The sequence below is a fragment of the Haliotis rubra genome, unplaced genomic scaffold (genome assembly GCF_003918875.1).
Source record: "Haliotis rubra isolate DU_JTF1 unplaced genomic scaffold, ASM391887v1 Scf2305, whole genome shotgun sequence".
Lineage (NCBI taxonomy): Eukaryota > Metazoa > Mollusca > Gastropoda > Lepetellida > Haliotidae > Haliotis > Haliotis rubra.
The window spans coordinates 2,239-28,103 of NW_025766343.1; the positions used below are offsets into that span (position 1 = coordinate 2,239).

General features: G+C 45.2%; 1 protein-coding gene across 1 annotated transcript; it reads left to right on the forward strand.

Moving 5' to 3' along the window:
* Positions 1-4,404: 4,404 nt before the first annotated feature.
* LOC124278095 lies at positions 4,405-25,865 on the forward strand. The gene is made up of 8 exons (XM_046713843.1): positions 4,405-4,467; positions 4,605-4,716; positions 5,139-5,513; positions 20,623-20,786; positions 22,274-22,595; positions 23,192-23,241; positions 24,923-25,092; positions 25,553-25,865. Exons 1-8 carry the CDS (start codon positions 4,405-4,407, stop codon positions 25,863-25,865), a joined length of 1,569 nt encoding a protein of 522 aa, XP_046569799.1.

Sequence of the window (25,865 nt, forward strand, 5' to 3'; positions counted from 1 at the left end):
AAAGACAGCAAACTAATACAACATTACATATTTCTGAACAGGCACATTTTGATTAAACTTAACATTGAAGGCAGAAGGTGGAAGACAAGTCTATCACATGAACAGAGCATCGTCTGGAAGTCTAGGGCACGGAACTCCCTTGTACAACCCTCTGAACTGTGATCCCCTCACATAGTGGCACATCACAGGATCTTGTAACATGCCAGTATTCAAGATCCCAGGCACTGCATCAATCGTCATTCACGGAATCTCTTGGGACAACCAAAGTGGCAGGATATCCTTATTCGATATGTCGTCTTGGAAGCAAGATGTTGGCAGAGTCTGTAGTCAGAGCTACTTCAGCCATATATTAATATTTTCTGTATCTGTCACATGAAGAAGTCAACTAATGGCACCTTGTTCTTGTCTTGAGTTAGAGACTAGCACATCCTGAAGGAACTTCTCCAGTCAATTATCATGGTCTGTTTTGCATGGGAAGGGGTTCTGGGGTAATGTCTGCTTTCGCCCAGCAAAGATCCAGTCTTGTTTGCCTGGAGGCACGGTCAAACAATTCAGCTGGTATTCTGATATTCTCAATGAGCTCACAACAGAATATTCCACCTCTAAGTCCTCTACATCTTTCTTCAATACATGAATAGAGGCCCACAGACTTCACATTTGAATAAAGACTTCCGTTGATCTTGATTTTAACTTGTCTGTCACTCAAAATATGACACATATCTTCTCAAAGGCTTTTCTTTAATGTTCTGTTCTCTTCTCTCAGTCTTTCTACTTCGGCTACAAGATCCCGATTCACTGAATGATGCTCCAACATGCCAAGTACCTCAGTCTAAAACAAGACAGATAAAACCTTACTATCAGTAGAGTAATGTCTAAAACAAGACAGATAAAACCTTACTATCAGATGTCTAAAAAAACCTTACTATCAGTAGAGTCATGTCTAACACAAGACAGATAAAACCTTACTATCAGTAGAGTCATGTCTAAAACAAGACAGATAAAACCTTACTATCAGTAGAGTCATGTCTAAAACAAGACAGATAAAACCTTACTAGAGTCATGTCTAAAACAAGACAGATAAAACCTTACTATCAGTAGAGTCATGTCTGAAACAAGACAGATAAAACCTTACTATCAGTAGAGTCATGTCTAAAACAAGACAGATAAAACCTTACTATCAGTAGAGTCATGTCTAAAACAAGACAGTCTAGAGTCATGAAACAAGACAGATAAAACCTTACTATCAGTAGAGTCATGTCTAAAACAAGACAGATAAAACCTTACTATCAGTAGAGTCATGTCTATAACAAGACAGATAAAACCTTACTATCAGTAGAGTCATGTCTAAAACAAGACAGATAAAACCTTACTATCAGTAGAGTCATGTCTAAAACAAGACAGATAAAACCTTACTATCAGTAGAGTCATGTCTATCAAGAAAGATGGCTTACTATCAGTAAGTCATTCTTGAAAATGGCAAGTTTCGCACACCATTTTGCAAAATGGCCGCCATATAGAGTACATCAGTAAAATAAGTATGAGATCATCCCATGATCTAAAATATTTTATCATTTCTTTGCAAATTCAATACCAGAAGCCTCACAGATTGTTGTAATTTTTTTATATTTGGGGAAAAAGTGGGGAAAAATTGAATTTTCCAAAAATGTTCCTTTAACTCAATTTCCAATCCTCATAAATTATCTAACTAGAATATTGTGAGAACAGACGAAAGTTTATTTTAAGGAATATATCATTAGATTTACTTACATTTATAATGTATGAGCTTGACTGGTTATAGATCACCTATGAAAACTTATCAAAATCAACACAACATCAATGTCAAAGTAGCTATCTCATCACCCTATGGAATGTTACTCAATCAGGTGTAATTGTATCTAGGTTGACTGAATGAGAAAAGTGCATAGTCTCGATCTTTATTCAGTTAGAGAATGGTATAAGCTACAATCATGCCAAGTTTCATGCTTGTAACACAAAGTGCACAATTTGATCACTTATCCGCTGGGCTAATTCCAGTGATCAACTTTATAAGCATATATAGATATATATACAAATGGGATACAATGACATGTGTCAACCAAGTCAGCGAGTCTGACCCTCTGATCCTGTTAGTTGCCTCTTACGACAAGCATGAACTGTAAACAGACTTTTGCATTAACATATCTGCCACTGTTACATTGCATTTTGGCAGTATGCATTCAAGGGTGACGGAGAAACAATGTGTACAAACCCTGAAGTATGACGATTGAAATACAAAGCGATCTCAGAGTTTAACAAAAGATGAAAATTCATGAGCCATGAAATTAGAAATGCCCTGTTTTTCAGAAGGCATTGCATGAAGATAACTGTTTCAGTCTCCTCAGAGCCAATTATCTCAACTACTGAAAGAGTGAGCGAGTGAGTTAAAGGTTTACACTGCATCGGTATTATTTCGACCATCAGACAAAGTTTTCACCTATACATAGCTCATAAAAGAAGATAATGAAAAGATTTTCATTTCTAAAAAAAATGTTCTTGGAAAATTCACGACATATTCCAAAATACTTTCACCATTGCGGAAGGAGAAGACATAAGTCCGTACAATGCTGAGTGCCATTTAAAGGGAGATAACTCACCTGCTGAAACTGAAACTGGCGGAGTGATTGAGTGAGTTTAGTTTCACGCCGCACTCAGCAATATTCCAGCTATATGGCGGCGGTCTGTAAATAATCGAGTCTGGACCAGACAATCCAGTGATCAACAGCATGAGCATCGATCTGCGCAATTGGGAACCGAGGACATGTGTCAACCAAGTCAGCGAAACTGACCACCCGATCCCGTTAGTCGCCTCTTACGACAAGATAGTCGCTTTTATAGCAAGCACATGGGTTGCTGAAGACCTGTTCTACCCCGGATCTTCACGGGTCGAAACTGGCGGAGCATATCGAGGTGGACGAACTGCAGGTCTCGGTGGATGTCCTCTCGGAACTCCTCCAGCGCTTCACGGATGAGGTTCCGGATGAACTCAGTCTGGAATACACTGGTCTCGGATGCTGCTGGGCCACTGTCACTCCTTGGACTCTGTGTGAGTGGAGTGAGTGAGTTTAGTTTTACATAACCTTTAGCAATATTCCAGCAATATCACAAGGAGGGAGGGGGTACGGGGTGGCGCCAGAAATGGGCCTCGCACATTGGTACACAATGGCGGCATCGAACCTGTGCCTTTGACATGATGGGCAATTGCATTAACCATTAGGCTACCCCATCGCCCCGGGCTCAGGGAAGTTCAATTGATGCTTGCAACAAACCTGCCTGCATCAATGAAAACAGTAACCATGGCGATGTTTACACATTCAGGGTGTCAAGCACTTTCAGCCTTCCAAATATACGAATACGGGACGTATTCAGATGAAAATATAGGCCTAAAACTATCAGCAGCTAGATCAATCAGGTGTATGATAACTTGTGAGCTCGGTGATAGACAATGCCATGCGCATTGACGAAATGAGGCTTCTCCCATTCTCGCGGTATAACGATAGTCACGTTATGGGGTGTAATGGAAGAGCAATCCTGCCGGAAAGAACGGGAAAAAGTAATTACATGTCCAAGCTGTATAAACTTACCAATACTCGTGACATTGCAAGATTTTGATCACTCGCAGACTTTGGTCACTGCCAATTAAGTTACCGGTCGGCAAGGTAAACAACTGCTAGTTGATCGGTGATATCGGCAGAAGATATGTTTACCGCGAGAATAGGAGGCGGAACTATAATACTTGAAGCGGATTTTCCCACTCTCCTACCCAGAGTTCCGTGCGGCAAGCCAGCATAGTATCTCTGCCACAGGCCAGAAAAAATGTATGGTGTCCTATAATTGCCATCGCGTGGTGCGTAAAAAATAACGACGTCGCATAAAACACTACGTCGACAACGACGTCGTCCACGACGTCGTGCAGAAATACACAAGAATGATCTACGACAAAAATACAAAAGAGACGTCGCGCGCGACGTCGAGCGCGACGTCGAGGGCGACGTCGTGTTTAGAATTTTTTATATTTCACGCATGCGCGTATCGTATATAGTTCAGAGTGACGCCATTTTTTACGAAGCGCCAGTGCACACCTTTCACTGAAGGTAATTTTAACTTGCTGGGAGGTTATGAGTTTATTTGTATATTTGAACGGAGGTAATGACATTTCTGTCACATGTTGAATATATACAGTTAGTTAAAACATGTGAGTGTGTGCCGTGTGCGTATGTGTAAAGCAGAAACTCAGACCCTGGTTTATAATAGAGACAAACATGTCACCTTCAACTGGTGTATGATTATGAACTGATACCTCGCACAGGGGTTGAATAATCACAAGTCCTGAAGAAGGTTGTTTAACATTTTCAACATATTTTAGGGATGGATGAAATTCTCCAACAACTTGGCCTGACCCATCTTCTTTCTAGGTTTCAAGAAAACCAGGTTTGAGTATTAAGTCCATCGTTGGTTCGTTCGTTCATTCATGCATGCATTCATTCATTCATGCATTCATGCATTCATACATTCATTCACAACCCGTGTTTTGATGTTGTCAAATAAATCTTGAATATTTTTGACAGATATCACCGTCGGAGATCATAAATCTCACTGAGATTGAATTTATAGATCTGGGGGTCACCCGTATAGGAGACCGAGCGCGGATTCGGGCAAAGTGTCGGGATCTAGTGGCAGGTAAGATTCCATATCAAAGGTTCTGGCACGTGGCATACTCAAACGGTTCAAACCACATGCGAATGAGAATCTCATGAGGAAATCAGGTATGTCCATTAAGGCGTAACATCGTCCAATCAGACGTACTTTCATCTGCAAGTTAACGTGTGTTGCTGTCGTATGTATCACATCATAAAACAATGCGTGGTTTTTAACAGAATGTATTTAAAAACTGTAGTTTTGTCTTCTACAAACTATCAACGTGCTGATGGTCCTATGCTCACCTTTCTTCTTTTTTCTTAAAAGTTTAGTTAACTAAGAAAATGAATAAAAACGTTCATGTTATATAACAATACGAATTATCTTCTGCACACTTCTCTTCTTTTTCCAGGAGAGTCAGCTACATCGCCTGTTGTTAAAAGTTGATGCAACTTTATGCGTGTAAACGCCGCAGCAAGCCTGGGAGGACCGACTGCCAGGAAACTTACCGATTTTATGTGGGATGGAAACTTCATGTCCCATCAAAGCGGTTTCGAAATGTCACCATAAACAAGGGAGGGGCACTCACAAGATAGACTTTCATAAACAGGACCGCCTCAGCGATATGAAAGAGAGAATTACGAAACTGTTCTTTCCAAGTGGAAGAAATGAAACCCAAAATCTTAATCTATCGGAATTATCAGCTAAACTGTCCAATTATTCCGGAACCCCAGTGGAGCAAATTATGGACGGAGGGGATTTCACTGCTGAGGACTATTACAGGGCTATGGGCACCCATCCCGTCAGGATATATCTTGTGACGTCGCCAGTTAACCAGGGTCTTTCGGAATCGAATTTATTTAATATTAATTCAAACGTGTTATACATATCTGATTACGATCCTTTTCATATTCTTATTGAATTACGTATAGTTTTGTGTGTGAATTAATACAGGTACATTAAGGACACATCTTGACAACAAAAGGGGTATTTCACACCGGCTCTAAACCAGTGTCCTCACAAAAACTACATCACATAAGAACTACAGCTACGCCACAGCAAAAAAATTTGCTATTACATAAGCCGGTTTAAAGGAAAATGGTTCGGATAATGTGTAACATGATACCCGCAACGGAAAACCAAATTGTAACAAATAAAACATATATCTAATTTTCACATCGCATTTAAAATCTGAATGTTGTGATTAACGATGCAGTAAATCTGTCTCGCAAATAGCTGATGCCAATGGAACATGTTAAAATCGCACAAAGTTTAAAGTGGTACGTTTGCGCAGGTGGAAATTATTACTACAATCTTTGTGGATACCATAGGATATGTTCTGTTGTTTATAAAATAATATGTCGATGTCGCAAGCTACTTGAACTGAATGCGAATCACTGGGTAAGATGAGACCTTGATACCATTGTCATTATGTTTCATGTAACACTCAATGGTGGGTGCTTTTAAATAACTACAGTACCTATGCTTAAACATTCAATTACGGACTGTTATTAAGCCATTTACTTTAACATTTAAGTAGTATATGTAATAGCGGTACGGGATCAAGTCCAACAAAAGCCTCTGCAAAGCCTTATTTCACAAATAAAGCTTTTGTCAGGCCCTTAGATCTCGCCACCATTGTATCTACTACTTTTGAGCCCCCGTTAATTTCCCGCCCACACGTGGCACTACTGTGCCGCTATGCCACGTTGACCTCGATGAAACAGTTTAATGTGAATCGCCTATGATCTCTTTGGTGTTCGTAATAAAGGCTTGCTGGGCTTTTCGTACTCCCTGTTCTATGTACTTTTTTTTCTCGTCCTCGCTGATAGCAGACTTACGAGACTTGGATCGAATCTCTTGTTTCATTTTGTTATATTTTGTGAGTTCAGAGAGGATTGAACGAAACTCCTCCTCTGAGATCTTACTGTCAGTGAGTGCCGTGGAAATACGCTCACTTACCGTGTTCAGCTTTGCTTCGGCCAGAACCCTGATTTCATCGTGTTTCAATGCCTTACGATGCAGTCTGCGGGATGCAAACTTAAGCACCAACCCTAACACCCCTGCCACCCCAGCTGTTATTTCAATGCCTAGAACTATAGGTGCAGCCACGATGGTAGCTAACAACCCAACACCTGCCGCACCTAGTCCCATGCTGGTCGTCATAAGGGCAGTATCAGTCCGTCCACAGCATTGAAAGCTCTATGGTACTTCTTATATAGTGCTTTCCGCGTGTCGCGGTCTTGTTCTAGTTGGCGTTTTACATCACATAACTGTCTCAAGCGGAACCCGTCTACGGTTTCCAGGGTCTTCGCTACTTCCTCTACGACTGGGTATAGACCCATTCTGTGTGCCTATAATATATCTGATGAAATATTTTTTAATTGGGCTTCAGTTAATAGTCGATCAACGTACCTAAGGCTTATAAAACTTAGATTCTCGTATGTGGAGATACAGGAAGGGTCAATAGGTAACTTCTGGTCTATATCAACATTAAAGCAGTCTAATACGGGGGTAGTAATCCCAGTTGGGGCCCCAATCGTATTATGATATGGCAAGGTATGAAACCTGGTGTGGAGGGGTCACCCCAGGTAAAAGTTGCAGGTTTGGGGTGGGTCAAAGCCGTCCGAATCATCAAACTTACCCTTGAAAGCGACTTCTATGATGAGTGTGGAGTCTGGGACCATAGCCCTAACCCCTGCTATGGTATCGGGGTGGGTGGCTATTAACTGGGACCGCCCGGATGAAACTAACAGGTTGCCCCTCGGCCGATATGGTGTTTTAGAAACTATCATCCTTTCATCATGAGTTGGAATGAAAGACGTGAGCAAGATACCGTTGTTCCTAATTTCAGAGACATAGCCATCTTTGTCTAGTGAGATATAAGGTGCGGTGAGGGTCACGTTGATCAACTATTTGGGTTCTTTTAAGTCTACCAGGGACTGCCGTATTTACACACCGTTTTAAATAATAGGACGTACGAGGTGTTTTCGGAACCATGCTTATTGAACCCCTCCGTGCCTCCTAGACCACCGAGTGTGGCTTTGGGTAGATGATCGGCCATTGCCGCCCGCCTATACACGTTGTCTTTCAAGTGTAGGACGTATGAGCCACCTTCCTCACCAGGCTGATCGAATCCCTCCGTGTCCCCTAGGTCGTTAAGCGTAGCGTTGGGGTGATGACTGGTCATTGCTATAATACTATTACGATATAGTTTCCAACTGGTTTTCTGATAATAGTTCAGGGGTGCACTTCACCCCATGAAGTGTATGTTGTCGGGTAGGAAGATCTTGGTTAGTGATATCGTGTCTTCCACGATCACGGTGACTCCCTGCAGACTGGTTTTGGAGTCGACACCCACCCGCACGTAAACGGTGCAAACGTGATACTGGTGTCGTTTCACCCACCCGAGTTTGATCCCCTTCACGATTTCGACCTCATCCCGCGATGGTTCCCCTAGGTATACTTTGATGATCAGAGTGGCGTTCTCCGGTAGGCTCGCCAGGACGTTGACCACGCCAGCGAATTCAGACACCAACTGCAATGTCACGTCTTGCACTCCCGGTTTACTCGATAGCATGTGGGCTGCCATACTGGCGACTGGGCTGATGACTACGCTACGCCTCTGAGCCGGGACGTAAGCCACGAGCAGGGTTCCGTTGTTCACGACTTTGTTTAGGTAGTTGTCTTTGTTATCCGTGAACACGTAGGGGGAGCCGAGCTTAATATTGAGAAACCAGTCGCCTTCGGTGAAGACGAGTGTATATGACTTGTTTCGGGCAACGGTAGTGCTCTCAACATCTTCTAAGTCGAACAGTTTGCCCCCGAATGATGGGTATACTATCCATTTATCCTCACCAGTGTTGACGACCGCTCTTGAGGTATCTACTATATCACCTAGGGCTCCACCGGAGGGGACTTCAACGCGTTTGTAAATGTTGTTTTTCAGTTGCAAGGCGTACAATTTACCATCTACTCCGGGGCGTCGAAACCGCGTGTGTCCCCGAGGTCGGAGATCCCCACATTGATGCATTTTTTCAACCCGGGGCCTTGTGCGCTGGTCATTTTATGTGAAGCGTTATGCTGAGGTATCCTATATTCACGGGATTATGATTTATATCTAACACCGATATTATCAGCTCAGGGATGTTGCCCTGAGTTAACCTCTTATACTGCCGCGGTGAAAACGACTCGGTTCTACCGTCGTTGTATTTCTCCGTTTTCACCGGTACGGCTCTCAGTATCGTGGAAGGGTGACCCCCTTGAATGTTGTACGTTGTGCTCACTTGGCCGAGATGAATGTACAGCTCTCGGTACGGTACTAGGTCGGGTAACTTCGTGCCTGTGACGGTAGTTGTTGGTTTTATCTCGTCAGGCGACATACCGAGTGTCCTCGCCAATGGTCGACCGAGCCTCAAGGAGTTTCTTCCGTTGTTGATTAACACCACTGTGCCGTTTGAGTCGTTCATCTTGAGTTCGGCTCCCAGGGGCTTGAAGACCTCGTCGCTTAGCGAGCACACGCTGTAGTAGCCGTCAGTTATCTGGCTGCGAGCTCCACTGACGAACAGCTTATTGTTGTTGACGTTGATGTTAGTCCATCGCGGTAGGTAGGTGATATCGCAGAGTGCGACTTCGAGTTGACCCAACGTGTTATCGATCGTGTGCGTCAGCTGAACGGCCTCGCCGCTCGTTATTCCTGGAAGTGTTATGTACATGTTAGAGTATATATACTCATTATATAATACTTTAAAATGTACTCCCCGGGAGTGTTTTACCCTAAACTGGACATAGATTTCCCACACATGAAGATTGTGGTCGCTGCTGGGATGTATTTCGGCGCCCAGTTCATAGATGTGTTCGGCCTGTATAGGTTTTCGGTGACTAACGCTAAGGTAGTTCATGCTTGGTTCAACAACCCGATGCAGTTCTGGCAGAATCAACTCAACTTCGCCGTGTGGTGCGCTACAACGGGGTGTGGTGTGACATTGACCGACACTCGGCGTGGGCCGCTGAGTCAGTCTGTGTTCACGTTCCACGTGTACTACCAGGTCAGGCGTATCCTCAAAGAGATCAGCGCTCCGATCCCACAGGACAAAGCATGGGACGCAGTAAACAACCAGTACGATAGACGGGCCTATGAACGCGTTTGCAACGAATTCGAACTAGACCCGAAGACGGATTGGCGTTTGCCGGGACCGAACCACGGGTTGGGTATCCCCATCGTTCACAACATGCCCCTCGTGGATGCCAGCGAGAAGATGAAAGAATGGGGTTACAAGTCGTATCATCACCTCACAACGAACGAGTGGGATGACCGTTACATGGCTTTCAACAACAGCAAGGATTACCGAGTCTGGAGGTTCGAGCAGGGGGCAGCGGATGACTGGAAAAAGTTCATGTTGGACATGTCGAGAGGGTTTACTCGTGCCGGGGTAATCAGGTTGAACGACTCGATTCGAACGTACGTGTGGGCGCTGTTGGGTGTGCAGACGCAAACGCGTTCCAACATCCTCGGTAAGGGGACTGCTTACGACGCTCAGAAACAGTTCGTTGTTAACGTTGAGGATGCTATCAATTCTCCAGTTGATCTCCCGAGTGCCATCAAACGCTACCAAGACGTGTTGGAATACGCCAGGTCGAAAGTCGACTACGTCTTCGACGTGGGACTGTACATGGCTCCGAGCAATATGCAACTGAGAGTAAAAAAAGTGGTGGGCTACAACAACGAAATAGTCATAGCCACGGCGGGCCAAAAGTTGGGCGTCAACCCCGATGTTAACACCCCCCACGTCCCACCACCCACGACCGGTGAAACGGGTATAGTCGTACCACCCCCGGAGCCTAGGGCTCAACCAACACCCCACAGCCCCAACAGCAGGCGTCCAATCAGCAGCACATCGACCGTAAAACAGCCCTGGTGGTTGGCGGGGTTGCGGCCGGTTTGGGACTTATTTGGTTAAAAATTCCTTAGCCGCTACGTACACCAAACCCGCCACGGCGACAATGGCTGCCCACAGGTTTTGACTGAGCCACATGGCAGTTTTAGCCAGAGCGCTCAGCAGCCACGAGACGATGCTACCCAGGATGCCGGGCAGGGCTTCGGCGGCCTTACCAGCCAGTTTAGCCAGGGCCTCCCCGAGTTTTTTTATCCAGTCTTTGACGCCACCTGTGGGTGTTGGTGTGCCACTGCCGCCAGCAGGCGTGGGGGTACCCCCTGTCAATGACACCACCAGGGTTGATATGATGAAGCCCAATGCAGTCAGAATGCTGGCGATGGTGATCCCTTGCTCTCGGAAGAGGATTCGGATCCTGTCAGCTAGCGTGGTGTCCTGGTAGAGGACTCGATAAATGGTTTCCAGCACACGGCTGATCTGGGATCGAAGCTGGTCTCGGAAGGAGGATGCCGTTTCCAACCGGGTCTTCCTTTCCTCTTCCAAATTACGTATTCATTCCTCGATGGTGGCTTTCAGAGACTCGTCCTCCGTTTCACCGACTTTGACCTTTTCATTGGCGATGTGGTCGTCTATCAGATCCAGTTTGGCCATGTTGTCCACGAGTGACCCACGAATGGTTTGCATGGCCTTGTCCAGCCCCGTAGATCCCGAACGGTAAATTCGAACCCGGGTAAGGGTTTGTTATGGTAGGTGGCCAACAGCTTTTCAATGCTATCAGCCATGTCTTGATCCGATGTGGCGCCCTGACGTCTCTGCAGATCTTGAACGGCCTCCGGAAGGGCTTTAGGCCATGCGCCCGTAATCTATGAAGCCTAGTTCATCGCGGATCAAGTCACCCCCATGGCGACTGCCGAGTGTTGATAAGGCAAGCGGTTCTCTCGTGCGCTTATTCATGAGATCGATCTCCGGGTGAGCCCTCAATCGCAGCGTGCCCTTGCCATCGACAAAAACTCGTCCGAACGGCTCGACGTAATTTTTATCCCCTTTTAAGCCATCGTAAAACCCGTTGACGGCCTGCTTCACGAGTTCGTTGCCTTGCGTGAATGAGGTTTCATCCTCCCTGAATGCCTGGGCACTATCATCCCACATATCATCCATAGGGATGTCCTCATGACCGCCTTCAGCCATTATTTAGTATTAAAACTTATATATTTCATTTATATAACAATGTATGGTAGAAAACTAGATCCTTTCAGAAGATCAAGAGAGCCTCTAGGCGTCAGAGCCGTGCACCAGTCGGTGACCATCACCAACAATCCCAGCAAGATAGACCAGAACCAAACGCTGCTGGTTAGATTCCCAAACCTGGGTGAGAATGACCTCATCGTACCAGGCACGGTTCGACTGACGTTCAACCTCACGTTGACCTCCGACAATGACAAACGCGAGCTAGTGCGGAACGTAGGTCGAGCCATCATCAAGAAAACCACCATCAAGATCAGCGGTAACGAGGTGCTGAGCATCGACGACAGCGACGTGTTTCACTGCTACGGGGACCTCTGGAAAAGCGAGGGAGAACGCGTCAATGACGTGTACCAGGGCATCAGCAAATCGACCCAGTTGCGCATGGGGTACGGCTTCACGCAAGACCAGCTAGACAAGATATCGGACGGTGAAAAGGCCATCGCTCAAGCGTACGGGAACAGGTTCTGCTTGCCGCTCGACTTCGAGTTGCTCACGGGACACGCGCCGTTTTACCAGGCCGCACTGGGTGATAGGCTTGAATACGAGCTCACGTTTAACGACTACAGCAAAGTAGTGCGTACGCCGAACGGTGATGAGGCCAGTTACGTCATCGACAACATCTCTCTGGAGTTCGACATGGTCACTAGCCCGGAGCTGGCCAGGCAGGTTCGAAGCCAGTACTCGGGGAAGGTGGCCATCCTGTACGATCGCATACTGCGGCATAGATCAGTCGTGCGGGATAAGAGCAACACTGTGTGGAATATCAACCTGAACGTGCCGGCGCGATCGATGAAAGGCATCCTGGTCGTCCCGTGGAGGATTACGAGCCGTTCCGAAGGGACAGCGAGAAGTTTTTCAACCCCGAGATTGAAAAGGTGAAAGTGACCATCGAGGGCGTGCCCAACCAGCTGTTCAGTCATGGTATGAGGGCATACCAGCAGTGGGATGAGATAAAAAAGCTACCGGCCATCAAACAACACCCATACATAACCAAAGACTTGGGCCTATCCTCCGTGCAGATCGGTGAATACCTGACCACCAAACGCAGCTGTGGTTGGACATGCTGCGCACGGTAGCGGTCGCCGCATCGACAACGGCAGCGAGGGGATAACAATCCAGATTACCAAGAAGGCTCAACCCGCGGGCAAGTTGAAATTATATCTGTACGTGATTATGGACGCGCAACTTAATATAGACAATGGGAGATTCGTGCAGGCCATCTACTGATTTGCCTGCCTGCGGCATTGATTTGCCCCGCGACCCACACTGCGCCATAGTGTGCGGGCAGACTGGTTGTGGGAAGACCGTTTTCGTGTTGGATATGTTGGAGGGTACTACCGTGTTCGACAACATCGTTATCATGTGCCCTACTCTGCAAAGACCTTGGGTGATGACGGACCCGGACGTACACAGAGTCGACCCGGGAACACGTCTGCAGGACTGGTTGAAAGCTTATCACGGGAAATTTAAAGGGGAGTCGACGCTGTTCATACTGGACGACTGCAGCGCTAATCGCGAGATAACAAAAAAGAGAGACATGCTATCGTACCTGGCCTTCTCCGGCTGGCACGCAAATCACAGCGTCTGGGTGCTAACGCAGAAGTTCAACTCGGTGTTGAAAGACCTCAGGGAGCAGACGCGATGGGTGGCCTTATTCCACTGCAAGGACAGGGATTCGTTCGAGGAGTGTTTGAGAGAGAACGATGTGATGAGCAAATATACAGCTCGCTGAAACTAAACATGCTAAGCTCGTGCTCAAGACCGACCAACCCGTGGCCTATAGGGTGTTTTAGCTTAGCAATGCTAAGTAAAAGCTAAGCAAAGCTAAGCTATGACTTTTTTTTAAGTGTTCGTCGTGTGCAACTTAACCTTCATTTCGCTGTGTTTCGCCTGCATCGGGTATTATATTGTTAAAACTAAAACTTGCTTGTTACATTATAAGATGGAGTGTGATGAACTGCTCGAACAACTGTTGGTGCCAGGGGACGATGATAAGCGAGGGACGATGATAAGCGAGAGAGACTGGTGGCGTTGGCTGTTGGTGGCAAAGCCAAACATTACTTTGGAGACTACACTCCCAATAAATTTCACAAAATGTCAGCCGAAGAAATCGATAAGCTGTACGCGAGATACGAGGCTAGACTCGGGGCCGAGATGACAAAGACTATAGGATCGGCTATGACCCAGATATACACTGGTATTGCGTCATACTTCCTTCCCATCCCCCGGAGCGCCGACTTTACCTGTGGGAGGCCCTTGAGAAAGACCCTTTTATTGAACACGCCTTGAGCTCTATCAGCTGCGTGCTGTACCACAAATACAGTATGTTGTTAGCCCCGGTGATGGCGGCGATTATCACGGCAAAGCATTGCCAATTTAAGGAGGGGAAAAATAATAATAATAGTATAGATGGATGCTGTCCAAGAAATGACACAGGAGAACCCTCCAGAGGAGACCTCACCTCAAACCCCAAACTTGGGGAGACCCCCAGGAGGTGAACCCTCCCGAGGTGAACCCCCTACAGTCACCAGGCAGAAGAATCCTAAGAGAGTAGCTGCCGGAAAAAAAAAAAAATAAAAGTATCACGTGGAAACCGGCTCCACTCTTGTTGATTGCAGGCGCAACTGCTGCCGTGGCTATCTCATGGTTATATACACCAGGAGATCCCCAGGAGAAACCCCCGCAATTAGAGGTCAACCCACATATCATGTTATAAAATATATATTTTTATATCATATACATAATGTCTGAGGGGAAAACGTTCGTCAACGACGCATACCACGCCACCGTGGTCGCCAGTCTAGCTGTAGGGTACGCTCGGTTGACCAAAATGGTGCTTAAACAACCGACTATCAAGCTAGATTTCAACCTGCAGGATATGGGTATGCTCATAATGAACCTTGTTATGGCGATGGCCACCAAGGACATCCTAGTAAAACAAGGGATACTACCGGAAAATATTATGAAGTAAATGCCATTATATATAGGATGGCTACGATCGCCATGATGGTCGGCGGGGCGTTAGTAAATGCCCTGGCATTTTCCGGGAGTAATTTCCTCTTCTCGAAACTACGAGAGTCACACGCTGCTGAGATTCAGGCAGAGAGGAAGCGGCACGACCTTGCTGTGGAACGATTACAAGCGGCGCAATCCGAGTACGCGAAAAAACGTGTTCAGAGGATCGATTACATTAACGAACAACTCAGGCGTGAGAGCCATGCCGTTAAAACATTCCACGATGTCGACGACGCAGCGAGAGAATACTACCTACTAACAGGTAAACAGCTAAAACCACTCAATAAGCCCACACTCGCTCAGTACTACACACCATCCAAGGGGCAAATGGACCGGGAACTGGTCTTTATCACGCTGGGTATAGCAGCGACTGCGTTGGTTGCAAAACAATTAGACTAAGTACTCATATAAGTATGCCAAAGATGAGACCTGCTCCGTACCGATGCGAATACATACTTATGGGGAAGAAAGAAGCCTGTGGTAGGAGATGCAGGACTGAGGGGTACTGTTGTTTCCACATGGGAAGCCCTAACTACACGTGTTCTGTGTGTGGTATAGGGGTGAAAGGGCACTACTGCCTATGCAAAGCTCACGGAGCAAACGTAGTCAGACATCATCTCATCTACGAGAATAAAAAGGCCTACATAAAAGAACGTAGAGGGCTTCCTCAGGATAAGTCCCCAATTAGAGACTGTGCACACCTAGGTATAACTATGTTTGTGGAAACTGAGCCCAGGGAAAGTTGCCTGAGAAGCTGGCAGATGTATGTGGGGGAAAAGTATAGATATCAGTGTCCTCAAACCAATGATTGTCAAGCAAACTATATAAGGGGTGCTCATTTACAATCATTGTGAAAGTAGGGTTTGATGTGCCGTTGGCTGGGCACACTTGGAATTACTTTGATGGTGGACGAGTAGATGTGCATGGAGAGATAGATATACTTGTTGACGACTCGTTGCAAATAATACAAAACACACTACTATGCTGCGCATGTTCTGGGTGGGTCGAGGGCATAATCGATAAGGTCTATCTAGATATTTACTAAAGGATTTTATGGGCGCCTCACTATTTTTATCAAGGTTGTAGGAGTTACCTCCCTTGCCGGCGGCCCAATTAGAGATTGATATACTTAGGTGTGTACGCAACTATGACTACTACTCGGGAGCTCAAGCAGATCGCCAGACAGCGGGGTGTAATTGGTTATTCTCGAATGACCAAAACCACAGTTGTTGAGATTACTTAACATACAAGCACCTCCCACGGTAAAACGACTAAAACTCGAGCAAAAGAGCTTGGGTTCACGGGGTTATTCCCGCCTGGGGAGAGCCAGGTTAGTCGCATTGTTATAACATGACCCCGTAGCAAAACCTCCCACTGTAAAACAATTAAAAGCCGAGGTACGCGATTTGGGGTTAGGTGGTTATTCCCGTATGAGGAAGCCACAGCTTGTAGAACTATTACGGCAGAATAGAGCTATTGACCTACAGTTCATACCCACTGAGCGTGCTGTAGGTAACTATTTGAGAGGCTGGCGCATGCATGTTGATAGTAACATAGACATCACAGATATCAAGCTTCTGATCGCTGATAAAGTCAGTCAGGAACTAAACAATCTGGGAAGTATAAAGTTTCAGATCACAGTGAAAATGTCACCCGATAAGCAGGTGGGGACTGGGGTCACTGAGTACGTTCAGCCCTTACTTCTGAGGTAAACAGGAAGTCGTGACTCATACAGAGACCACAGACGCATCAATTGATACCAGTTTTCAGCAGATGCATGAGAATACCTAGGCGCTACACACACATGGGGTCGGGTGGGTTGTTGATAAAATCGATAATGTCTATCTCGACATAGCTAACTACGTGCCGTTCAGAGGCGGGTCATACCTAGACTTGCCCCCTACTATAAGAAAAACAGGCCATGGTCAACGTCAAGAATAGAGGAGACGATTGCCTGAGGGTAGCTATCAGGTCAGCCTTGTTTCCAGCTGACACTAATTCGAACAGGCTTTCTAGCTATCCCAAAGACGATGGGCTCAACTGGGATGGTATAGAGAACCCACCCCCATATCTCAGAACACTAAAATAGAAAAACAGAACGATATAGCCATAAACGTATTAGGGCACGAAGGTAACACAACAATAGTACACAGGGTCAGCCCAGTGTTGGGGAAACCCAACTGTTGGGTCGTCGCGTGATCAATATGTTCATGACCCAGCGAGGTAAAAAGTATCACTACACGTGGATAAAGCATCTCAGCAGGCTATTGCATGACCAATCGAAATACGATGGGAAAAAACACTTTTGCATACGATGCCTACATGGCTTCACACGAGCTGATTTATTAGAATCCCACCGGGAGGATTGCCAAGGTGTGGGGCAGACGGCCATACGAGTCGACATGCCTAAGGAAGGTGACAATATCCTAAAATTCGGCAACCACAAGAACCAAATGTCCGTGCCTTATGTCATATACGCCGACTTTGAAGCCTTGGTCAAACCCGTTGAGGTTGCCGGGGGTACCCCCACAGGTGAGAGCTTCACACACAAAACACAGGAGCATGAGGCCTGTGGGTTTGGATACGTGGTCGTCCGGTGTGATGGGGAAACGAAAGCTCCCGTAGTGTACAGGGGTCCCGACGCGGCTGAAAAGTTTCTAAAGTGTTTGCAGGAGGAAGAAAAAACTATCAGGAATGCACTGTATACAGTCGCTCCCATGCGTATGACCAAAGCTGACTGGCTAGCCCACGCCTGTAGCACTAACTGCCACGTGTGTGACTCACCCATAACGGTGATTCAGTGAGAGATCACTGCCACGTAACTGGTAAGTATAGAGGCGCCGCTCACAGCACGCGTGTAACCTCAAGCCTAGAATCACCCCAAGACAATAAACATCCCCGTGGTCTTCCACAACTTGAGAGGGTACGACTCTCACTTGATCATGCAGGCCATCGCGAAAGTCGACGGTAACCTGACGTGCATCCCCAACAACATGGAGAGATACATCTCCTTCAGCTTAAACGGCCTGAGGTTCATTGACTCGGTTCAGTTCCTCCTGTCGTCACTCGACAGTCTGGTCAAGGCCAACGATACCTTCCCCATCACTGATCGATACACCTGACGCCGAGACTCGACCCCTGCTGATGAGGAAGGGTGTGTACCCCTACGAGTACATGGATGGCTGGGCCAAGTTCGCCGAGACCCGACTACCCCCATCAGAGAATTTTACAGCAATCTGACCGACTCGACAATATCCCAAGACGATTACTCGCACGCGATTAACGTATGGAATAAACTGGGCTGTAAGAATCTGGGTGACTATCACGACCTGTACTTGAGGACAGATGTACTGCTGCTAGCCGATGTGTTTGAGACGTTTAGGCGGACGTGTTTCAAGCAGTATCAACTCGACCCCGCATGGTATTACACCAGCCCAGGTCTGTCGTGGGATGCCTTGTTGAAAAAGACCGGAGTTAAGTTGGAATTGCTCACCGATTACGACATGCACCTATTCATTGAGAAAGGCTTGCGAGGCGGGATTTCCATGGCAACCAAACGATACGCGAAAGCAAATAATCAATACGTGAAGGGCTACGACCCGAGCAAGCCAACCAATCATATTCTCTACCTCGATGCCAACAACCTGTACGGCTGGGCCATGAGCCAGTATCTACCCACAGGGGGATTCGAATGGGCATCGCACGAGGTCGATGTTATGAGCATCGCGGACGATTCTAACAAAGGTTATATCCTCGAGGTGGACTTGGAATACCCCAAGGCATTACACACATCACACAACAGCTACCCCCTGGCCCCCGAACGTATGAGGGTTAGCTTGAACTGACTGGATGTCTGAGTACCAACATAACTTGTTAGGTGGGCGGGTGACAGACGTTGAAAACTCGTGCCCAACTTAATGAATAAGACCAAAGTACATCGTTCACTATCGCAACCTACAGCTGTACCTGTCGTTGGCTATGAGGCTGACCAAAATACACAGGGCGCTCGTGTTCAACCAGAGCCCCTGGATGGAACCATACATCAGAATGAACACAGACCTCCGAAAGCTTGCCACCAGTGACTTTGAGAAAAATCTCTACAAGCTCATGAACAACTCGGTGTTTGGTAAGACTATGGAGAACCTGAGGAAATGCGTGACCGTGAAGCTGGTTCGGTCGAATGAGGAAGACAAGCTCAGGAGACTGATAGCCAGCCCGGCATTCAACCGTAGTAGCAAGATATTCACCTGGTTGCCCTACACATGAAGAAAAGCCACATAAAATTCAACCGGCCTGTTTACGTGGGGATGAGCATCCTCGATTTATCCAAACACCTGATGTACGACTTTTACTACAACGAACTGAAAAAACAGTACGACGACAGGTGTGAAGTGCTGTACACTGACACGGATTCCCTGCTGATGGAGATTCGAACCAAGGACGTGTACGAGGACATGAAAAAACGCCTCGATTTGTATGACACCAGCGACTACCCCAAGGACCATGCCATACACAGCACGGTAAATAAAAAGGTCCTAGGTAAGATGAAGGACGAGTGTGCTGGCACGCCCATAGCCGAGTACATAGGTTTGAGGCCTAAGATGTACTCAATCCTGAAGGCCGACAATGGTGAGATCCGGAAGGCTAAGGGTGTTAAGAAGTACGTGGTGAAACAACACATCAAACACGCCAGATTCAAGGAAGCCCTGTTCAAGACCCGTACCTTCAGGCATAAAATGAACACGCTGAGAAGTGATGGGCATAGGATATACGGACTGACTATAAACAAGACGTCCCTGTCGCCGATGGACACTAAACGTTGGATAGCTATTGATGGGATAAACACGTACGCGTACGGGCATGAGAAAATTGAACCAAGAACATAGGTGTACATATCAGGGTGACATGTCACGGAACCAGAGAAAGTTTGAGGCTATTTACTACAGCCCGCGTGGGTACTGGAAAGGAGCTAGCGCTGTACATAAGCTGGCTAAAATGGCGCGAGTACCCCGGAGGAGGCCAAAGCGTGGCTTGAAAAACAAGCCCTGTGGCAGATCTATTTACCGGCACCACGCTACGTGCCTAGAAGGAAGTTCGGCATTAACATACCCAATAGCGTTCACCAGGCCGACCTCCTGTTCCTACCCCACGATAAGAGGTACAAGTATGCCTTAACTGTCGTGGATGTGGCCAGTCGCTACAAGGAAGCCGAACCCTTGACCGCGAAAGACTTCGGCACAGGTAGCCCGAGGATATACATAACGCAGCCCACTGGACGTGGCCAATCAGAGCTGCAAGTTGACCCTGGGCGGGAGTTCATGGGTGCCATGTCTCACCTGCTGGATAAACACGACACCAAGGTCAGGCTTGGTGCTGCCAGGTTCTCATCGCAGCCAAGCCATAGTTGAGAGATTCAATAGGACTTTGGCTGAGAGCTTATTCGGGCACCAGTATGCAAGAGAGATGGCCAACACGGGGAAACGATCGACTGAATGGGTCGCGCGGTTACCTCAGGTGGTGTCAGCCATCAACCATGAAGCCACTCGGCTCACTGGCAAGAAACCAGCAGACGCTATCAAACTAAAATCAATAGTGGCAGAGTCGGCTGCACCATTGCGTGGGAAAGAGAAACAGATACCAGATAGGGCCCCTCGTACCTATACCAGCCGGGGAACAGGAGGGTGGAACTCGGAAGCGAGCCACCGATCCTATGTGGTCAGTCAAAACTTACAACATAGATAAAAGTGGACATCAAAGCCGACGTGCCGAACTTTTATATTATCACTTTCATCAGACTGTAGAGAATGCACCCCAAGCAACGCCAGCGACGCCAGCAACGTCGACGCCAGCAACGCCAACCACAGCAGCTCCACGAACACTAACGATGGCAACTCCACAACAAACTCCGCCAACTCGAACAACGCCAGCAACACTACCACGCCATTCGTTTATGAGCAGGTATAATCAGCAGAAAGTTTCGAAACCAGGTGACTCAGTCCAGAAACTGTTTGTTTTACGCAATGTGCAGCTGATGATTTTGAACAAGTACTTTTCTAACCTTCACCTAAAGTCATAGACTTGTCTTGTACGTCTTGTCTCGTCTGTCATTCGTCTATTTTGGACAACCTGTTTTGTGCCATGAGTTTGCTGCTGTTGCTTCATGTGACTGTACTTTGGTATGAAACTAGATGATTCATACTGATTGTCAAATTATTATATTTAACACATGAAATGACAACACTCGTATTTTCATTAATGGTCCATAAAACTATATATCTTCCTATTATTCCAAAATCATGGTGCAAGACTAGATAAAGTTATTTATATCATTTCTGCTAAGGGTCTTTCTAACTGTTTACGACAATTGCCTTTCGTTTACAGATCGACGGTACAGATATGTACTCGGAGTTAACAGGTAATTCTATTGCTAATATATAGAACGTTTGTTCAGTATTTCAGTCTTAAATAAAATATTCTTTATTATCCCGGTGAAATGAATGAGGTCAGCCAGGTGTTTACCTAGGTCAACAAAATGGCGTATTTGTGCTATACCCCCCTGTGTCATCGGTTCCCAAATGCATAGATAAATGCTCATGCTGTTGATCACTGGATTGTCTCGATTATTTACATACCGCCGCCATATAGCTGGAATATTGCTGAGTGCAGTGTAAAACTAAACTCACTCACTCATTTCCATCTTATCTCGCCTACTCCACAATGATGATTGTTATAGCCATGTAGTCCTTTAATAGCATCATTATTTTACAAAATACTTCTGAATCTGATTAATTAATTAGAATAAATACTTAACCACAAGGGCCCTAAATTGATGATGAACACAACCAGCATTACCCAGACATGTTACTTTCTTACTTTTAATGATGAAGATATCAGCAACAACGAAAACAATACATAATATATATTTTATGTATATATTATATGTCTTAGATGACGAAGATTTCATTGACTCTGGAACACCGACAGTGCTTTTCCGATCTAGCCATGTTTCAAATAGGATCGACCCAGCCACACCATCTACGTCGTCGTATAGCCCCGTCGCAAGTTCACCGACCCAAGATCCTCCTGATACTGGATATTGTATAATAAAAGAAAACATTATCGTAATTGGTGAGGCATATTGCTGTTTAAAAATTAATTTCTAAAGATAAAGTGATCAACTGTTGCCTTACATTTCTTCATTTCTTTTGTTTCCATAGAGATAAATCGGGATTGAGTAACCTCCTGTACGAAATAACGAAAGCCTTGTGGCTGGCATCCTCAGTGATGGCAATTAAGTGCTTAACTTTGAGGATGTTGGTTCGAATATTGCATGGGATCGATACTATTACAGGCAGCGTAATATCAACTAGTTATATAACCATTATTCTTGTTTTGCTTTTAATATTCTAGTAACAGTTTAAACTAATTGAGAGGTAACGTAAATACAACATATCGGAATCATATCCACTTGTAGAGATGAGACTCAAGAAAGCATTCTCATTCGCCTCGGGTCTAAAATCAACACAGAGGGACGGAAGAACATCATTAATGTGTCGAGGGATGACCTTCTATCTGGAGCCAAGCGTGGATTTCAAAGGGCATCCTTTAAAGAAGAAAGTCAGCTCAGTGTTAGATTTTCGGGCGAGAATGGGATTGACGATGGGGGGCCGTCCAGGGAAATCATGAGACTTGCTCTTCGAGAGCTCCGGGACTCCTGTATTTTCACAGGTCCACCTGACAGTCGGAACATCCAGGTTGATGTTGCAGGTATATGCCTTAACAACAAACCTTAATACAAAAATATAATACTTATATAAGTCTATAATATCTATATAAACAGCGAATCTGAAATGAAATATCTAAACACTTCCATTTAAATATTCTTGAATAAACAGAACAAAGACATATTTCGCCAGAAGAGATGTGTATGGTTCGATTAGTACCAAATTTTGTAGCATAGATAGGTAAAGGTGTCATGATTTGACACAGAGCATATACCCAAATATAAAATCATTGCAATATTGAATCAAGACAAATACAGTGATCTTTAGTTTTGACTTTACGATGAAAACTGATAATGAACTCCAGTTGTATGGGTTTGGACAAGTCATGGATTGGAAAATCGGGCAATAACCTATTGTGATGCAGTTGTACTGCTATTGATCTCTAATCACTGATTTCATGTTCAACATATATTACTCCTTTTTTAAGTAAACTAGTCAGTTCTATATTTTTACAGCCGAGGAGAAAGGCAGGATATTTTATGGCAGGACGTATCATTGCTTACATCCTTATCCATGGCGGACCACTCCCTCGCTTCTTTTCTCCATAGACTTATTCCATGTTAATTGGAACACCAACAGTGTCACCTGATGACATTGATGACCCGGATTTAAAAGAAAAAGTGCAACGGGTAAAGAATACGAATAATTTTTGTCGTTGTAAATTGTTATTGATATACTGCATACGTCACATACAAAAATTAATAAAGACATGTTTGGATGTATGTATGTATGTATGTATGTATGTATGTATGTATGTATGTATGTACGTATGTATGTATAGTGATGTATGTAAATGTGTATGTACGTATGTACGTATGTATGTATATTGATGGTAAAAAGTTAAGCAACCCCATAATTATCACTTTATGCCAATTTCACTGCTAACGCTTAATAACGACTCGCATATTGGTGTATCTCTATCAACCAATACTCCAAAGATACTAAACGTCATTACAAGACAAACTCCAGTCATTATGGTGTACTTTTAATTTGCATAATGTTGAAATGGTAAATTTGTAGGCAAATATAAATCTAACAAAATTTGGGCACACAGGAAAACTTTTAAGTGTAAGGTGGGATATGTGAGTGTTCATCACAAACTGTAAGGTATGGACTGTTTGATGACACAGTTTTCACAAGTCAAAATTTACATAATGACCCTCAGTAATGGGTGTATAACCTCAGCTGTTTATCACCTCCTGACATCTTCGCCTTATAGAGAGCACTAGATTACGCATAAATCTCATTGGTAACTTGTTTAAAGCATTCAGTACAGCATTTCTAAGCTGTACCGAGGTCAGAGTTGGCCAGTAAGTTGGTCAGAGGTTGATCACACCGGTTTACTTGTCTACACGTCTCATCCCATGCATGCTCTATCGGGTTGAGATCAGGACTCTGAGATGGCCAATGAAGGAACTCAATGATGTGCACTTGTTTGGCTTCCTGAACAACTATAAGCGCGATGTCGGCGAGCATTGACATCTTGGTAAATGAATGTTTGTGTCAGGTATGGCGTGAAGGAAAGGAATAACTGTCTTTTGATAATCTCACTGTGATACTTTAACCCTGTCATTGTTCCTTGACAACCTTGATGTCCACCTTCTCGTCATATGTGAATACAGCCCATACCATGATGGAGTCGCCGCCCTCAGCGACAGTTGGAAGGACACACTCCATGACCAGGTTCAGCTCATCCTTGGTTGACACGTAAACAACCGTCGTACACACCTTGATGTGCAAGTTGTTGCGTGACTCATCCGTCCAAATTAGTCGTCGCTAAGTTCGAATGTTCCAGTTTTGACGTTGTCTATCCGTGTGGTCTGTCTTGCATATGCCTAGGTGTCAGACGTGGGCGTTTGAGTGGTCTTCGAGCCCTTAATCCAGCTGCCACAAGACGTTTAATCACTAACTCACGTAGCACGTTGACGCCTGTTGATTGTGTCCATTCTTGGCATAACTGGTAAGCTGAACGAAAAGGATCACATGAACTGGTCTTCCTAGGTTCGATCATGACGAGGTCTGTCCTTCACATCACCCCATGTTTGGATAACAATCTGCTGATCACCGACTTAATGTGCTCTGAAATTTGTCTTAGGTGCAAGTCGGCAGTACCTTCGCGGATTTCACTATCCACGTGCAGCATGATATCTGGTATCATTCTGTTGGGTGTGTTTGAGTGAAGTGTCTATGTATCTTTTAATGTGCAAACACATTGGGTACAAATGTAATCACCTACGAAGAATCAACATGTACATTGCTTAACTAAAGTCTTTTTACCATCTGTATATAATGTGAAAGCTCTTATTTTAGATCGCGGATGCCACGGATGAAGCAGGATGTTTGGAGGCGTTGGTATGTGTGCAGGACATAGTGGATTTCATAGGTGCCCTGGCCTTGTCAAGATATGTAAAACAGAAGGAACTTGTGCAGGCGTTGACAACGCATATCGTTGTAAAGAGAATACGGGACATCATTGAACAGTAAGCAACGAGTAGTGTCTTGTCTTATTATTTATTTGCCAGTGTTCTATCAGTTATATACACAGAAGTAGACACCGTGGATACAACTTGTTATAATGACTAGTCAAGCCACGTAACAATGTCACCACGGCATCAGTACCAACTTTATGACACTGTAACTCGAGCTGTAGTTTCGGAATGAACAGAAACACTACTAAATTGATTCCGTTTCCTAAAGAACATAAATTATGCCATACACACCATATTTGTCTTTTTGTAGATAAATACCATATCTATCTCATAAAGTAAGTTTGCTAATTTTCATGTTTGGGCCTTGTACTGATGATGTGACATCCTAGCTTGCACAAATAAGTCTTTTGCGATTTGTTACCAAAAGAGAATCTGTTTTTTTTATGTTGGACGACAGAGGGGTTTGTCATCTCCTGATCACTCTTATTTTATATTGTTTGAATGTGTGTAGGTTCAAGGATGGACTTCGCACCCCTGATGTACTTAACCAGATGGAAACGTACCCAAGAACAATGAAAGGTTTCTTCACTGCAACAGACAGACCTGAAGTTGATGCAGTGCAAGTGGACAGTCTGTTTACTATCATCTTCACTGCAACAGACAGACCTGGAGTTGATGGAGTTGATGCAGTGCAAGTGGATTCAGTCTGTTTACTGTCATCTTCACTGCAACAGACAGACCTGGAGTTGATGCAGTGCAAGTGGACAGTCTGTTTACTGTCATCTTCACTGAACCTGGCAGCAATCATTTCCAACAGGAATTGA

Bases quoted from the DNA above. Each gene is read 5' to 3' on its own strand.
- LOC124278095 (XM_046713843.1), top strand. From the start codon at position 4,405: ATGGATGAAATTCTCCAACAACTTGGCCTGACCCATCTTCTTTCTAGG. The intron at 4,717-5,138 runs GTAAGATTCCAT...CTTTATGCGTGT, and splicing joins GTGTCGGGATCTAGTGGCAG to AAACGCCGCAGCAAGCCTGG. The intron at 5,514-20,622 runs GTCTTTCGGAAT...CACTTTCATCAG, and splicing joins GACGTCGCCAGTTAACCAGG to ACTGTAGAGAATGCACCCCA.